The 19,071-nt window shown below is 41.6% G+C and overlaps 1 protein-coding gene across 1 annotated transcript in view; it reads right to left on the reverse strand.

Annotated features, from left to right (window-relative positions):
- LOC147697232 (cytoplasmic tyrosine-protein kinase BMX-like) overlaps positions 1-19,071 on the reverse strand; it is a 619,305-nt gene that overhangs the window by 359,275 nt on the left and 240,959 nt on the right. The window contains exon 11 of the mRNA XM_086936120.1: positions 15,059-15,113. Coding sequence (XP_086792246.1) covers positions 15,059-15,113 — 55 coding nt within the window. The remainder of the gene's footprint in view (positions 1-15,058; positions 15,114-19,071) is intronic.

The following is a 19,071-nucleotide window of genomic DNA, read 5'->3' on the forward strand; positions in this document are numbered from 1 at the left end:
TTTTAAGGCATGGGCAATGTGGGCTCTGGCCCAGCGTCCCAGCCTTTCAGGGAGCCCCCTGATAGAGCCAGCTCTGTTCTGCAGAGAATCTTGCCCTAATGACCATGCATACTCCTTAAAAAGATGGTTTTAAATACCATTTTTTCAAATTTATTTTTAATATGGGCGAGGAGTAAGAACCTATCACAGAGATTTTGCAGAAAAATGTGTTTATGCGCTCAGTGGGAGGACGCTCTAAATTTCCAGAGGACGCACATACCTTGTTCCTTGTATTTCTGCCGTGAGGGGAACGGCTTGTTTGTGCCTACGTCTCCTGTGCCTGTGCCATTGCCGCCATGAGGGAACCAGCTCCTTTTTGATCATAACACCGCCGCGAGGGCAGGGACTACAATCCCCAGGTGCCCCTGCGGCGCTTGAAAACTGAGGAATGCCTCCCGCACCGTGGGACGCATGCGGGCGGCGCCGGGAGAAGCCCGGGACAAGGGCAAGCCATCTGTGGCCATCAGGGGCCAGAAGAGGCAGGGACGGGACACTCCCCTTGGCCTCAAGGATGGGGAAGCGTAAATTGAACATTAAAGAGGGCGAAGGTAAGAAGGTCAAAGTGCCCAGGAAGTTTGAGACAATAGTTTCATACCTTACATCAGCAGTTGGGGCTTTAAGTGTAGAAATCGCTAACGCGGAGAAGGAACTGGGACTAGATATACCGTCTATCACACAAACTGATACAGAACTTCTGGATTTACTGGACCGTGCTCCCCCTATCCCACTAGAACCAGATATTGTACTAATCAATTCCCCGCAGGTTTATCCTGTTGCTCAAGATCTTACAGAAGCCCCAGGGAGTGACAAAGTGGTGCAGTCTGAGGGCCATGAATCCGCCACTTGCAAAGGAAAACGTAATGGCGGGAGTAATTCTCGTAAACAGCTTAAAGCAAGATCAGACAGTATACGTAATCCTAGCCTTCCTGCCAATTTGGTCGATTTGGTGGAAGGTTTATTTGAATCACGTCTGGAGCCGGTACTTGTGAGCATTGGAACGGACATAGTGGACTCCTTGAACTCTTGTGTGGAAAATATTTTAAAGAAATGTGAACACATTGAAGAGTTTATGAGGGAGTTCAGGGCATGGGCGTCCGCAGACTTTTTTCCAGGGAGGGGCAAAATGTTAACGTCATAACCATCCTCCGACATGATGTGTGCCAGGTGGGGCACAAGAAACATTGGGGCGCAGAACTGGTATAGACTCAATTAAATGACAGGAATGCAGGACATGTGACTGACCATGCCACAGGCCAACAAACACCGCCTGTAGGAAAAATGCTAAACTTTCTGACAAGCTGCTTTATCTCTGTCTACTAGGTGTGCAGACTTCCGGGTACTCGATCCAACACCCATCAAGGCTGTCTTCAGCACTGAATACTTTAAAACAGCCTATGATTAAAGCACAAGATTAAATATACTGTATGCACAGTGTATGTTAGGGATTATTTGTAGTGCACATATTTACCAATATTGGCTTCTTGGCGCTGGAATTCATGAAAATGTTATCCAAAGTTAAAGCACAACGTCAGTGTCAGTAATCAATAATACAGCAATCACACATGCTAGTGATTCGCCAAGGGGTGCTCCCTTTACTAGAATGTCCCGGGTATTGCAACATTTTACACATATTCAATTAATTTATACAAAATAAAATGTATAGGTCCAAATGTTAGCTATATTTTTTAAAAGAAACCTAGAGTCCCTCTACGTGTTGTCAATGGCAAACTGACAACGTGCACATGTTTAGGGATACAATAATGGCCAGCTCCCTTATGCGGAAGCCCCGCACCGTAAATGTGTGGCACATGCGGCGTCCGCAGCGGTGGCAGATCACAGGTCCAGGGATGCTGAGTCTTACACAGTGGTCGACGTGGGGGAAAAAAGTAGGAGAACAGTGGGTGGAGAATCAGAGGGCGGGAATAAACCAAGGATTGGCTCTGTGGGTGGAGCCAGAAGTGTGGCCAGAATGCGCAGACAACCCAATTTTTAGTATTTGTTTGGCATTTCACTGCCCAGTTTAATCAACCAATGGATACACATGATTATTTAAAGTTATAATGAGTTATTGACATTAAAATATATTCACAAAGTGGGATATGCTTCTAATCACAGAATGTACTGAATACGATAAAATGTGGAAACACAAGCCATTTGTCTCCGAGCCATGGAATTTCTGTCATCAGCACTTCTCCCTTTTTCTACAACAGCAGTTCAAACATGAGTGGCAAAATATCCTAGTTTACAAATGTTTTCTCTAAAATAATGGCTCTGCCATAGTTGCCTCATAATGCAAGAACTGCTGCATGATCTGACCATTTAAACTAATAAATTGTCTGTAGCTCAAACATATCAAAAGTTATTAAAAAATGTGACTTGTCTTGCTGCGGAGAGGATGGCCTATTGCAAAGGTTGACTGATCACCTTTCTCACTGCTGCGTTTGTATGTTACACTGGTACTAATAAGGCAAAATCTTCCCAGAGACTGTTAGCATGTGTACACACGTCAAAATAATAAAATATCTGAAAATATACTTCATTACGCTGCAGCCGTATTTTTAATGCATAATTTAGTCAACACTACGACATCATTTTGTCATCCTTTGCTGCATAATTAATTCTAGTGGCAGGCAGCATATGTTAATAGTGATTGTAAATGAAGTAGGGAGACTGTGAAAATTGTGAACTTAGTTTGGTGTGCGTACAAAACCTGCATTGTCAATCCCTGGTGAGTTGCAGCTATTACTGCTGAAACAAGGCCAATGGAGGTACCTATGGGTGAGGCAGACTGGCCTCAGGGCAGCGCCAGCCATAGCACTGGTGGTGCCCTGTGCATTAATGTTTGTTAGTGCCCCCCCAATGACCACATCTCCCATGGATTCCCTCACTACCAACCTTTAACTGTGCCCACCCAAGTCTCCATTACCAATCTCTCTCAGATGCATTTAACTTGATTTACAACACCACTCATACCATTGTAGGGTGTCTGAGCACTTTACATCACACACATTACACAGAGACAATCAATATGTGTGTAAATCACTGTATAGAAAATGTTACATAAGACTAAGGACTACAAGGTTAAGGAGTCACATGACAACAATATTAGTAGCCCGTATAGTTTTATAGTGATTGGTCTGGAGAAACACAAAACCCAGAATTTAAAACATAATACCATGGTTGGGGGTTCTCTTTAATAATCAGAATTGATTTCTGTCCAAAAGAACACTTTTTGGGACATTAGGATAATCCAAGACGGGGGGGGGGGGCATAACGCTCTCATTTATACCTTGCAGTTTGTATGCAGCTCTTAGGTGACAGTTAAAAGCTCACTGTTTTAAGTTTGGATTTTAACTTATAAACTGCAAATAAGAAAAATATCTCTCTGACAAAAGCAGTACCCACTGACCTATTTACATTATGTGCACTTTGTGATCTGCATGGCACAAGTTCTTTGCAGCCGGTACATGAACCCTCTGAGCTACCTACCCATGAGTCAAAACTTCCACTAGACAAAATTATGATCTCTCTCTAGGAACATTAACCAACTCAAAGCTGGAGGAAATTGTGGACATATATGTTTAGCCAATGCTGAACACAATACAAAAGGATCTACGACGGTTAGACAATCTCCACCTGTCCATTATCGGGAGAGCAAATGCAATTAAAATGGTGTATTTTCCCAAAATACTATACTTATTCAGGGCAGTTTGCCTAGAATTTTCTAATCAGTGGTTTGCAATAATGGAACGTACCTTTTCTAGATTTATATGGTCATATGCAGAACCCCGTCGGGCATACAAATATCTTACCCTTCCTAAGGACAGAGGTGGGCTAGCTCTTCCCAACTTAAGGAGATATTATTGGTCATGTGTATTACTCTACAGTAAGGAATTATTGCAAGGGGGGAAAAACACAGAGGAACATACCGCTTTAATCTTTCAGCTACTGGTGGGGAATTCCTGCTATGGCTATTTATGGAGGCACATACACAACAGCTACCATAAAAAGGTCAAATTTAAGACTCTTTATAGCAGTTTTAAGGTATGGAAGGTCGTAAAGAAAATATTAGGAATAGGACAAATCTCACATTTTACACCGGTATTGAACAATCCAATTCTTCCACCGATAATCTTTAAGGATAACTGTGTAAACAAATGGTATAATTTAGGAATAACACAATTAGGGGATTTTTATACTACTTAGGGGATTAAATCTTTTGATGCTCTGGAGGAAGAATTTGGCTTAGATTGGTGGGATTTTTTTAAATATCTCCAAATTAGGGATTTCTTAACTAATAAACCTGGGGCAAGGACACTTGGGGAAGAATCTACTGTAGTAGAGACAATTATACACTCTAAGAAACACTCAATAGGCGGGGTTTATGTGTCATTGTTGGACATGTTCCCGGATGATTTAGATAAAACGGCAACAAAGTGGCTAAGTAAACTTGAGATCTCAAAGGAAGGATTTTTATATTCCTATCAGCTAGCCCAAACTATTCTTATTTCTACCAAACTCCAGGCACAATTCTACAAAACCTGTTTTTTTCTCTACTATACACCCGATAAGATCGCAAAATGGGGAACCGGTAAGGGAACTTGCTGCCCGAGATTCATCCTATTTAAAGCAGATTCCATTCATATCTTTGCCTCTTGTCCAGTGTTAATGCCTTTGATACAAGATATAGAGAGGTTTTTAACTTCTGTTCTTCACAGAGAGGGTGCTTTGTCACCTGAGGCAATGGTACTTGGGGCGGAAGATCCAGGTCACCTTGAGAGTGGCCACGATTTTATATTCGTTGCTATGGCCGTTTTGCGGTTATGCCTAGCCTCTGCTTGGCTTGACCCGCTACCACCCTCTTTCCAACAGTGGCTAGCCAGGCTTTTAGCAGTGCATAATATCGAGATAGCTATATATAAGCGGAAAGGCAGACAGCGACGCAAAAGGGGTATGAAAATCTGGACTCCTCTTACACACTGGCGAGATTTACAAAACGAATTTTTTATTAATGCTGTAATGTATTTATGTTATTGTTTAAGTTTGTTTTCCGTGATGCCTGGAATATAGTCTGTAAATTCTCTATAATGAACATGTAAATATGACAAGCATAATGTAAAGCTCATGATGTTAATCTGCAGAATGTTTACCTGTCCGTGGGTGGAGGGGGGAATATATATGTTAAAAATTATTTTTTAAAAAAAAGGAACATTAATCACCAGAGTCATCATGACATTTTTATTGTTGCTGAAAATTGCTGGAGGTCAGGAAGGAAGCAGCAAGCGTTTTTAAAATCATAATATACTTGCAAACATGATGTCACCACCTAAAGTCAATACCCGGGGCGGTCACACTGGTTGCACCGCCCTAGAGCTGGCCTTCTGAAGGGTTCTGTGACATCAGTGACAGAGTCACTATTGTTCTAGGGCGTGCTGCTTCAAAGTTTTGCTTGCACGACTGGAGGTGAACTTCAGTATGGATAGTGGTGGACAAGCCTTGAAGGTTAGCCTACACTTGTCATGCTAGGGTCCACCTGCTGGTGCGAAGACACCAGGACTTCTAAGGTGTTGCGAAGCCTTCTAAGGTCTAGCATGTGATTGTGCTCTCGCAGGATAGTGGTCTGGTGGACTGGTTATTAAGGCTTAACCTGGTTCACAGTTCCAAATTCAGCAGCTCTGACCATAGTGCCAGATCCTCTCCCCCACTAAACACCGTACTGCCCCACTGAGAAAAACTCCCACTGTCTTAAACTACAACCCAATTGTTGCCCGCTATAAACACCTGGATGCGGCTCAATTTAAATTACGCACTAGACAAGAGCAATATGCTGCCTACAAAAAAAAAGTAACAACATCCTGTAAAAAGCAAACACTTATAGGGAATGCAACATTTAGTAAACCATGGGAAATGTAAGCAGGAACAACATGGTTACATTAATGCTTTTACACTCACTCAGAAATCAGTGAGTGCTTTTGCCTGTAAAGTTAAGGACACGACTACAGGGCCCTGAAAGGACCCATTTCAATGGTCATTGCTTATATCTTTACAAAACATAAGCCGTATGGTAAAAAGACCACATCACTGGACGCAGAGCAGCAGCACACATTTTGTTTCCAATCCACACATTGCAGTACCTCCAGGATTGGTGCACTAGTTCCAAGTCCAGGGAAAACAAAGACATGAAAACAAAAATAGCGCTTCACTGGCAAACTCTGAAAAAGTGGCGCTAATGTGTTTCGGTGTGAATAAAATCAGTTTGGGCAGTTTGCTACCACTCTGTCTTACTTTATTTAGTTATTTATCTATTTTTCAAAGGTTTAGCCTTTTATTCCCAATGCTGCACTTTGGAATTAAAATGTCAGAAAAATACGACATTTTCAGCAAAAGCGTCTATCTTTTTTGGATCCATTTCACAGGGAAGCAAATAAAAGAAAGGAGAGGAAAGAGAGTGAGAACCCCGTCTTAAAACACGGTTTTCATGGGCGTCCGCGGGGGGGGAAAGGAGGGGATCTCCAGGGGGGGCAAGCGCCTCTCCTTGCCCCCCCTGCGGACGCCCATGGTTCAGGGCACAACGTCTTGACCCTTTGTACAGAAAGGAAGAGCGAGAAAGTTCAAAGCTGATAGGTACTCAGCGGGCAGCCCCAGACCCCGGTCCGGTCAATCTTCCTATACCCAGCCGACGACCCAAAAAACCCAAGGGATCAGGGCTGACTCAAACCCTGCGGGCAGCAGTCCAAACGTATGTAGCCTAGACCATTACTGCCCATTGGTCATGAGCGCCCTGTGACTGGGCCTGGCCACACAAAGTTACGCATATTAAACCTCCCCCCTGACGCTGCACCCCTAGTGGTAATTCTAACTGGGGTACCGTACCTAACCAATGGCTCTGTGGAAACTGAGGGTGATCTCATGAACAGGACAAAAAGGTGGTGTTCCCAGTTTAGCAGTGAGAGTGTTGACGTAGCATCAAATATCATTATGGCTAGACGGGTTGGGTGGGTAGGGAAGAGAGACAAATATATAATGGGTGACTGTGTGGTGGTCAATTTTAAGAGGCCAAATGTTGCTGATAGTCTGCTGTGGGATGGTTCAGAGATTTAGGGTTCTGGCATTAGGCCGCTTCCTTTAGGCTACTTTTATCCCCCTCCTTCCCACTCACAGATCAGATCCTACACACCGAAAATGCAACTGGCTCCACGACCCCACTCCAGAGTACCTGACATGAAGAATAATTCTTATCAAACACGACAGGCCTTATTGAGGGAAGAGGGCCGGGTCCCAGCCTCCTCAGGTTCGCCTGGCTTACATTGTGCAGGAATGCACCCTGGATTAAATCTATCAAATAGGTTCTCTCCCCTTTCCAGTTTGGAAATCAATGATTGACCATTACACACACAGCAGGGTGGCATAGGACGAAATAGGCAGGTTGAACAACATCCCACCCACAAATTACTGAGCTGGAATGTGGCGGGCTGAGAAACAAAGCTGCAGATGAGAGGTGGACACACTTTATGACATAACACAATATTATCTCACTACAGGAGACCTGGGACATAGGAAATAATTTCTGCCTGGATGGGTATTGTAGTTTCTTTGTGAAGGCGGTCTCTGGACTTGGTGGTAGACCAAAAGGAGGGCTGCTTATGCTTACATCACTGGAACTAGTTGGCTCCTTTAGAAAGCTGGAGACGGCCTCAGATAATATTTTGTGTTTAGAGTGGGTTAGTCCCAATTATTCAACCATTTTGTTGATACATTTTTATAACGCTCCTGAGAAGGATATGCGGGACACTCACCTAAGTTCCTTGGTGAGTTTTATAGATGAATACACGTCAAAATATAATGCTTTATTCGAAATAATATTAATGGGAGATTTAACATTCATCCGTGTGGCTGGGAGTGTTTAGCAGAACATCAATTGGGGCCCCCCGGATCCATTACCACCCATTTTCAACACACCTCACCAAGGGTGAGCATTGGAAGAATTACTAGCTACTATGAATTTGTTCGAGGTAGAAATGGCCAGGGGGAGGATAGGGTCCCGACATTTAAAGGCAGAGATGCTGACACAGTGATCAATTTTATTTTTGTCTCGCCAGGAATAGTAAATATGGTCTCTTCTTATGAAGTTGTAGTTTCAGTTTTTAGTGATCATAATCCCCTGGTACTGTCGCTGACCTTTGGTGATGTTATGACCAGACGGGAGGAGAGTCGGACAGATACTAATAACTTAATTCCCAAAGATCAGGACAGAAGACTTCATTGGGCCAAGGTGGTCCCAGATACTTTTATGAAGGATCTTGCGACAAAGGCACATGCAGACATGGCAGTCTGCTTAGATAGCACGGCAGATGGTCAAGCCATTATTGGTGCCTATGTTGCCATCTGTACACAAATTAACCAGGACCTAAAGTCTAACAGCAAGCGGAAAGCATCAAACCAACCTAGGTGGTTCGATGCTAACTGCTTTGAAGCTCATAAAAAATTATTGCATGCATTAAAACAAAAGCCCAGAAATCGTGAGCTTGTTGCTGGGAAAAGGAAAAACTATAAATTGGCCATAGCTAATGGCAAAAGGGCTGTTAAAAGGGAGGTCTGGGATAACCTTATCTCTACAGATGTTCTTAGCAGCAAATTCTGGGCAATCATCAATCACCCCTATTTTTCTGGAGCAGTCAATTCTGTTTTGGATTGTGTGATCCCAGATGAGAAATGGTTTGCCCACTTTAGTAAGATTTATGACATTGTGGAGGGTGCCACAGACGAGATGGGTCTTGTACATATGCACCCAACCCCCATGTTATGCTTTAAACAAATGTCTTCAACTCCACTAGCACTTCTGGGTTCCCCTCGTCCTGGGCAACCTCCATAATAATACCCATATTCAAAAAAAGATTAAGGAGTGACCCTGCCTGCTACAGGCCGATTTCCCTGATTGACTCTGCCGTTAAGATCCTGGGCAGAGTCATCCTGCATAGACTGGAAGACTGCCTGAAGGAGAGGGGGGTCCTTTCCAACCTACAATATGGGTTTAGGGCCAAAAGAGGCACCCTTGACCAATGTCAAAATCTTTACATGCTAATTAGTAAATACACCCAGGCCAAGGATGGCCTGTTATATATGGCCTTTATGGACCTTTCTTCGGTCTTCGACCTGGTCAACCGAGCGAAGCTGTGGTCCATTTTATATAATTTAGGGATTGACCCGTCGCTAGTAAATTTTCTGGCTGTCCTCCACCAAGGACTTTTAGCTTCTATCAGAGTCTACAAGGAGGGGGTATGCACCAGCTTTTTTAGGTCCAAACGAGGCATCAGGCAGGGCTGCATCTTGGCGCCCCTCCTGTTCACCTTATATATAAACTCACTGGAAAAATCTTTGGAGGGGGCTACATTAGATGTACCGCGAGCAGGTGACTCTGTGGTGCCAGTACTTCTTTAGGCGGATGACGCGGTGCTATTGGCCCGCACAGGACGGGGGCTGCAGAGACTTCTGGACGCATTTGGGGAATTTATGCACACTTTAGACCTTCAGGTAAACAACAAAAAATCACATGTCATGATCACAGGTAAACGACCAAAGACCCTTAAAATAAAACGCTTTACCTGCAATGGGGCGGATGTATTCAAGGTTCCTGTATTCACATATCTGGGCGTCATTTTTGACGAAAGGGGCACTTGGGGACCCCAACTAAAAGCTAAAGGCACTGCTGTTACTAGATCAACCTCAGCCCTCATGGGCTTTGCAAAACGTTTGGGGTCACGTCCCATTGAAGCTTTGCTAACAGTGTATAAGTCTAAATGTTTGTCTATAGCATTGTATGGCGCGTCATTGTGGTGTTATTTGCCCCAAGGTAAATTGCAGATTGTAGAGAACAAATTTCTAAGATCCCTATTAGCGGTCCCCCAATCCACTCCAGTATTTTCGGTGCATTCTGAGCTAGGACTCGGTTATATCACCGATCAGTTACACTTGGCCCCACTGATTTGCTGGGCCAAAACTTGGCTCAACAATGAAATTACATTGAAACACACTATTTTAAAAGATTGTATGGCACTAGATTTGGCACACAAAATTCCCTGGCTAGTATATATTAAAGATACTCTGTGTAAATTGGGACGGACAGAATTATACACTTCACCAAACTTGCTGCAGAAGGGTGTCATAAACTGGATTAAGTGTGTATCAATATGAGGAGAGTAACCTTTACGCGTCAAGGGAACTGGGTAAAGCAAAGCTCAAAAGTAGAAAGAAGTTCCCTTGAGTTACAGCTTACTAAATTAAGTCTGGTCAGTCTATTAATTAATAGGTAACCATCACACATTCAGTCGCACCACATGTTCTTGGAATCAACAAAATGAGCACTTACAATCTAAAGGAACTATATACCACGTAGCCAGTAAGTTTGTGTATTGTATATCCAAGTATTTATCATTAAAACAATTTATAAAAACATTCCAGTTAAAAACATACGAATAAGTATTCCTTGTGTCAGTTGTTTGTTTACATTGGTGCACTGTTGTTGTTAAGCACTCAATTAATCTCATAAGTACATTGTACCATGGTAGGAATCATAATCAGCAATACATTCAAAATACATTTAAAAAGAATATTATGAACAAATCAAGTCGACGCGTTTCGGTGGATCTCTGCTGTGCGCACCACCTTCTTCAGGACAATTTAAAACAGTTCTGTAGAAACAATTTAATAAAATACATTATCAAACTTTATCCTTGGCTTACGTTTACATTACAAGAAAGCTTACTAGTAACAGTCTAAGCTTACATTTTCTTAGTGAGTTGATCCACTGTTCCATCATTATGGGCCCACATTTTACTCCTATTGCATACAGATCAAGATTATTTCCTCTGTATCCTGTATTCATTTAACATTCACTACTAAGTTCCATCTTACCGTGATGCCTTGCTGTCCTCCGTCTCTCATGGGGTCTATAAAACAAACTGGTAACACTAGTCCCTTCTACATCAATAGAACTTTAATCAATCACAAATGCTTTCATTAATAGGTGCCTTCTTGTATACCTAAGGATCTATCCAAACCAAAATGAGGGCGTAAAGAATTGTAGTGGAAGAACTAATGTTGATCATCTTCCCTAAGAGTAAGTCCACTTCAGGAAATGATTAAGAGCGAATGGGCATTAAATAACTCGAGAGTATAATACTTGTTGTCTATAATTTATACAGGCATTGTTACAGTGCATTGTTAATCCACTGAGAGTCAGCGCCTTAATCCATGAAGAGGTGTTAAATTTGAGTTGTACTAAGACAACTTAAAAGGTGGGTACTTAATCATTAAACCCAATAGCAATAGTGTTTAGCTCTGAATATTGATGGAGCTAGGAAAATTATCAACTTGGATGAGTGTGGGGCTGAAAGTGAATATTGGGATCACAAATAAGCACAGGGATAATTCATATATAGCACACAGCAATAGATGGAACTTAGTAGTGAATGTTAAATGAATACAGGATACAGAGGAAATAATCTTGATCTGCATGCAATAGGAGTAAAATGTGGGCCCATAATGATGGAACAGTGGATCAACTCACTAAGAAAATGTAAGATTAGACTGTTACTAGTAAGCTTTCTTGTAATGTAAACGTAAGCCAAGGATAAAGTTTGATAATGTATTTTATTAAATTGTTTCTACAGAACTGTTTTAAATTGTCCTGAAGAAGGTGGTGCGCACAGCAGAGATCCACCGAAACGCGTCGACTTGATTTGTTCATAATATTCTTTTTAAATGTATTTTGAATGTATTGCTGATTATGATTCCTGCCATGGTACAATGTACTTATGAGATTAATTGAGTGCTTAACAACAACAGTGCACCGATGTAAACAAACAACTGACACAAGGAATACTTATTTGTATGTTTTTAACTGGAATGTTTTTATAAATTGTTTTAATAATAAATATTTGGATATACAATACACAAACTTACTGGCTACGTGGTATATAGTTCCTTTAGATTGTAAGTGCTCATTTTGTTGATTCCAAGAACATGTGGTGCGACTGAATGTGTGATGGTTACCTATTAATTAATAGACTGACCAGACTTAATTTAGTAAGCTGTAACTCAAGGGAACTTCTTTCTACTTTTGAGCATAAACTGGATTAAGAACAACTTTCTGTGATTAGCTGCGCAAGAACGGGAGGCAGTGGAGGTGCTAAAACCTTGTGTCAGGGCGAATTATATGCTTCTGACCACTCCACTTATTGAACCTTACCTAAAGATCGTTACTCTCCCGTTCCATCGACACCTTCTTGTCAGATTTAGATTTAATATTATACAGTTCTCCCTGGGTCATTTTCCAGTATGGAGAAAACCAGATCAGTCCATTGCCTGCAGTTGTGATAATGTTTCTGATCAATCCTTAATGCACTTTATCATGTTCTGTGACCATTATGCTGATATCAGAAAACTGTTTCTGGTACCTCTGCTGAGAGAGGCGGGTTTTACACAAGTGCGGCCTGCACTCATGTATTTACAACTGTTGGGCAGCACCAAGGTAATATTTGGGGTTGCATGCTTCTTGGTTGCAGCTATGCGTATTAAGGCCAAAAGATCGATGGTGAATGTCTCTGAGTTGTGACTCTATTTGAGCTAATATTTTATTCTTTTGTGTAAGATGTTATTTATCCATTTTAATTGTATATTCATGATGATGAATTGGTTCAAAATGCTTTTTTAATTTTGGAATAATGTACTGTAATTGCTTTTATTATGATTTTAATTAATCGAATAAAGTATGATATGACTATGACTATGACTCTGTTTCATGCAACATCCATAAAAAAATGTCTTTGAGATCAAACAGGCCATCACATATGAGAAATGGGAGGATGTCACTGAGATTATTTTCATTAATTTTAGTGAGCTGCTACTGTGTTGTAATATTGAAAACACACATCAATGTCCTTGAATATTAGATGTAAATACATTAAGAATTTGGACAAGTATGGTAGTTCTCTGTCCAGTGACCAGCTGAAAGAGGGCATCAAAGAGCAGAAATTGGATTATAAATTCAAATCTGTTCCGAACAGGGACCCAAAAATATGTTTGGCCCAGGACACCTAAAATCCTTAAGATGTTTGACAGAGACAAGAAATGAAAGTGAGAGGATACTCTTCTTGCACAGCACTCAGGGCCAAGGTGACAATGGCCTAGATGCTGAGCAACTAAAAAAACAGCAAGGCCCATTTCTGTCACAAAATTATTCACGCCCTCCAGCGAAGGAGCGCCTAATAAGCAGGAAGCCCCTGCTATTACTAACCTACTCAGCCCTCCCCAGACCTTCAGCTCAGGAGCACATTCTCAGCAGTAAGGCCCCTGAAATTAGTAAATTAATCAGCCCTCCCCAGCCCTCCAGGCCTCAGGGCAATGTCCTGGCAGGGAAGCACAAAACACAGCTGCTGGGTTTATCCACGGTATCCAGGGGGAGGCTGAGGTGAAGATGGTGCAAGTTGCAAAGATCACCTGGCCCCCACAGCGAGACCAATTCTTCCTCGCCCACTATGCCCTGAATGTGAAGGGCTGTGGGAGAGGTGTTAAAACTAACACTGTTTATGTGCTGCGTGGGCCCCAGGGGGGCCGAGGTGAAAATGGCTCAAAGGCCTGAGCAACACCTGGCCCCCAGGGAGGCCGATTTTTGCAAACAATCACCCCCTCCCTAGCGACCCTCAGCGTGATTGCTTTGCAGGTGAAGGAGAGGCCACAGCGGATAATCGCTGTGGCCGCACAGTTAAGCTGCATTCATTTCTCTGTCTCTGTCTACGTGCCCTCTGTGGGCCGTTCTTTTTTTTCTCCCCTTTCCTAGTCCACAGAGAGCATGGAGACAGAGACAGAGAATTGAATGCAGCTTCACTGTGCGGCTGGGAAAGGGGAGAAAAAAAACCGGCTCACAGAGGGCACGGAGACACCGGCCCTTCGGCCCATGCCTGAATGCCCGCATTGCCAATCTGCCCCTGGGTATACCTCTTTTTGATATATCACATAAAGAGCCAGCTTCCTACAGTTAGCAAAGCTGAAAAATCCACCTATGTTATGATATATGTTAACATATTGTTGTATTATACCACAGCTCATGCCATACACTACATACTAACAAGAAAGAGCAGAATGTTGTGCAACACGAAGGAGCAATAGGTAGTGTTATTGTTTAGTTTAAGTTGTCTAAAGGTTTATGTGGGTTTATCCAAGGGAGAATGTATTCTGTGGCCTTGTTACAATATGTCCCAAGAGTTAAGCAGACCCTCTTACATTAGATGCTTTGAGGTACTGTCAGTCAATGTAAGATCTTCAGAGGGGCTTGATTTGATACCTGGGCTCTAAATGGAGTGCCAACATGGCATCTTCCTTTTGTATTTTCTGATTGCAGTGGGTGGAGCTGGTTCTTACAGTGAGGCCACTTTAGTGTAACCCATCCATAGGTGGAGCTTTAGAAAATTCACTTACCAATTATGATGAAGACGCACCTGAAAACAGGTTATGGCTAATAAATAATAAATAATACTGCTAATGTTCTGATGTAATCTCCCTCAGAGGTTCTAGTGGCAGGCCCAAGTCTGATGGCCAAGGGAAAAGAAATTGACAACACCCTTGCTTTCCAAACCTATTATTAACTGCTGGGTGAGATCCCCTGTTAAACTGTGTATCTCTTGTAAAAACAGATGGACTGCTCTTAAGAGAAGGCTAGTGCTGAATATCACATGTGTTATAAAGACTGTATTAAGACCCCCTTGTTCCGGTAGGGAACTGCATTGAAAATCAGCTATTAGCATTAATGAGTCCTGAAATCCATCGAGAAGATATGAATCACAATCATCATTATTAGCTATAATCTCACAAATATACATTTAAGGTTGCTGGCATGAAAATGTGTTTTTGAATTGTTCTGCATATATGGTATTGCAAGTGAGTCTCTCACATGTGGTTTCTACGTGATTCCTATTGGTTCTTTTGCATGCATAATGTAACTTGACAAATCATTTTACAGTACCTTCTGCTGCAGTAGCTGCTCAGACTGAGCTCTTGAGATGTTCCCCGCAAACCACCTGTAAAAGTTGAGTGCATTACTATATTTTAAGTGTTTTTGTCTGCCACTAAATGCGTGCAGAATGTTCTATCTTTTAAAATGAACAATACTTTCTAAATTAGGTAGGCTTCAACGTTGACAAACAGAAAAATCAAAATGTAAAGAAACTCCCCAAAAGAAAAAAACAGACCAAAACTGTGTATATTGATAACATATTACATAACAACACAATAAGCTCTCTATGTAGATGATGCTGTTATTGTAGTTTGTATCGAAATAAAAACGAGAAACGTAGATTCCAAAGATATAACACACCGGGTACCTGTCATTAATTAGCATGAAACATATTTGTGTGTGTGTGTGCAGTGTTTCCTTCCCGAGCCGCTTAAGCTCCATAACAGTGTCAGGGGTTGTGCCATATTTCATGGCTTGCAAGATTCTCGCGCCATTGCTTCCAACATCGATATTATATCTGTCTGACGTACATCAGGCTGAAGATGGTGGTATGTATGCCATTAGTCTGGGGTCTGATTTGAGGTAACAGGATGATTAGGACCACAAAGGTACCGCTGGAAAAAAGGGCTAGATATTTTGACGGCCAATTTGAGAAAGTGTACATATATAGGGCCACACTGAAACTGCCTTACTCGTAATTCAGTAGAGCTCAATGAAAGCAAGTGTGGCAAGGAGTACCCGGTTTCAGAATAGAAGGAAGAGATGCATTTTGGTAGCAATAGAGTTGTAGCTAGGAGCCTGATGATAAACTGCAGCTAAGTATCCTGATTTTGCTGGTTGTATATGAAGGTATGGTTTTAGAAAGGACACATTTAGTTTATCTTACAACAGAATTCTAGACTGTAGCCTCAAAACTGACCTGAGTGGGCCCCCTCCCAAGAAGGCGGTTTCATATTCCATGGTCATTTATGAGACTGATTAAGGGATGGATCTTCCCTTTCATATTTTTGGAAAATCATGAGATTAATGTTGAAAGTGTTGTCGAAGTCTTAAATTAAACAAATAAGAAATATTTCAATAGTGATTGTATCTGGGAATAGCTAAACAAATGAGTATAGACTTCATGCAACAGAGACTTGGGGCCTGACTAGGAGTTTGGCGGTCCTACCGCCGTACCGCAGTGGCGGCGGTCCAAAGAAGACCGCCGGCTCGTCGGGTCTCCAGTCTGTCATATTCCAATGTTCCAGATGGACTTGTGGTCTCTTGGCAGCAGTGTCCCAATGGAGTGATGTTTAGCTGCTGGAGAGATAGGTAAGTAAAACATTTGTATATCTGAAACACAAATATATGTTGTGTATGTGTCATAATGTATATGCAGGTCATGTGGAAGGGATACGCGGAAGGAGGCTACCTTTTCCGGCAGCAATACACGCGCAATGGCGATGGAACTTATCAAGGCTCCAATCATCGCGATTACACTTTGATACATCACATGTGGATGGATCCTAGAACAAGGAACTACACTAACAGTATTTATGCATGTGAAAGCGAAAGGCTTGGAGGAACAATGCCAATTGGTTTTGATTAAATACCACTATTTAGAACACATGCTGCTCAACTAAAAAAAAAATTCGCCTTGAAAAAGCCCGCGGAGAGCGAAACACGCGTCGGCTGTGACAAGAAAAGAACTAATAAAAGAATATTGTATATTACCGAACACTGTGCGTTTCCATTGTGGATCAAAAGAACATTTGTTGTATCAACAATAAGAGATATTGGATCAACGAGGCTGAATGCCCATTGGATAATAGTGACTAAAAAGGATGTGCACAGATGTTTTTTGTAAAGTGTATATGATATTCTGCCACACCTTGAGTGGGTAGTTGATCGTAGATTGGTGCTAAAGGTGGATGAGCACCACATCAGACTTGCACTCTAATAGAGTGAAATAATTGACATTAATCAGAATTATAACAAGGGAGAAATTCTATGATGTGCTGATTTTGTTGAGCAAATCCGCCACTTGTTTGCTGTCAGGTCATGTGGACTGTATGTTTTGTTGCATATTAAATATCACAAACTATTACAATGCGCTACATACGAGAAGTGACAGTGAAGCCTACCTTTGCATCCGGCGACAACGGGGTTGCAAAACACCGTAAAGTGTCAGTGGGACCCGATTGAACCCACAGCCAATGAATATCTGTAAGATATGTGAGACTCAGAGGCCCTGCTTCAATGTCTACAGGGGGAGACCATCCTTTTATGTCACACCACTCAGTGCACGAGCAGATGTGAAAACATGAATGTTCCTGGGGAGCAGCAGGGACAGTCACTGTAAAGTTGGTGAACACCTACAAAGTTGTAAATGTATTGATGCAAACATTTCCAATGCCATTTTTACATGCAAACAGGTTATGAAAAATATTGGATTTCGAGAGTGAAAATCTGCCCAACATCTCCATGGGGGATAGGGTTTCAATGATACAAAATGTATCTTACTGATAGAGGAGCGCAACACATAGCCCATTCGCGTTGCTGTCTGCAGAGGTAAGTGTAGGGCAAAAGCAGAACTTGTGAAAACCCAAATCTAGCTGTCATTAGTACTACCAGCATTTTTGTACATCTCCAAAAAATCAGAAATGTTTCAAGTAACAAGTAATAGCTTTACAATGGTAAGAATTCTGACTTTTAAAACTATATTTGAAAATAGGACCCAGGTAAAAAAGAGATATACTCCATAAACAAATGTCTGTAGAAAACAGCCATGTCCCTTATTCAAAAGCATCAACATTAAAACACATTTTCGGCTTCTTGACATCAATTTGCATGCCCCAACTCAGTATTGGCACAATGACCTTTCAAAAATATATTAGAGCAAAATATATGCTCAATGGCTATTTGGTTAAGTTTCTTGATATTTCTGAGGCAATGGGGCCACATTTGGTTTTTGTAGGAAAACTCATATTGATGTCATGTTTCCTGCTTTTCTTGCTCTGAACATCTGAGGCATCACTGTTACATGAAACCCGAAATCTACTCTCACAAGTTAATTAATTTGCATGGATGCTGGTTTCAAATGAATTTGATCAGAAAAAGCCGGAGGCAAAGTTTCATTTTTTTTAATTGCCTATAATACCTTTACAAGTTTGAGAGAAAAGGTTATGTTCTAGGCAACCTAAGCTGAGTGCTCAAAAAAGGCATACAGATCTTTCCCTTTTGCCACTGTTGCACAAAGAAGCATATTTACTAGCATTTTGTGCTGTGTTTGTGTGCATAAAAGTGAGGCAAACTGATGCAAAATGTTAGCAGCACTTTGAGGCAAGTGTTTTGTTTAATTTATTTTCGTTTATTTCTCTACATTTTTCCAAATGTGCCTGTCTTTGCACGGGTACAATGCACATCTATATTGGGAAAAGTTTTAAAAGGTGTCTAGACATAGTATTTTATACTGGAAGGGGGCCCTTCCAGTACAAAACTTATTCAAGCCATCACATACATACATTTTTACTATGGTGTAAAGATGTGTGCATTATGCTAGACAGCATGATTATGGGGAACAGCGTTTACAACGCAACTTTTACCACGCAACTTTTCCAACGCAAGTCGTTACAATGACTTGTGCTGGGGACGCTGTAGGATAGGGAATGGTTTAATTTACTATCCAGAACCTTCTCTACTATCCACGGGGACTGGAGTTGGAATAGTAAATTAAACTATTCACTATCCAGCTCCCCCCAACCCAAGTCGTTGTAACGACTTGCGTTGTAAAAGTTGTGTGGTAAAGGCATGCGTTGTAAAAGCATGCTTAGTAACGACATACATCCAATGATTATGTACCAGTACTAGGAAAGAGAGCAGTGGCACCATATCTTAGATGATATGGTGCTGTCCTGCTTCCTCCCTCTCATACTACACTGTGCAGAAACATACGTTTCTGCACTTTGTGTATATTATTAAATCTACCCCAAGTCCAAACGACTGATGAGGTTATTTTTCTTATTAAATGCTTTGCATTCATA

Source organism: Lissotriton vulgaris, chromosome 8 (assembly GCF_964263255.1).
Source record: "Lissotriton vulgaris chromosome 8, aLisVul1.2, whole genome shotgun sequence".
Lineage (NCBI taxonomy): Eukaryota > Metazoa > Chordata > Amphibia > Caudata > Salamandridae > Lissotriton > Lissotriton vulgaris.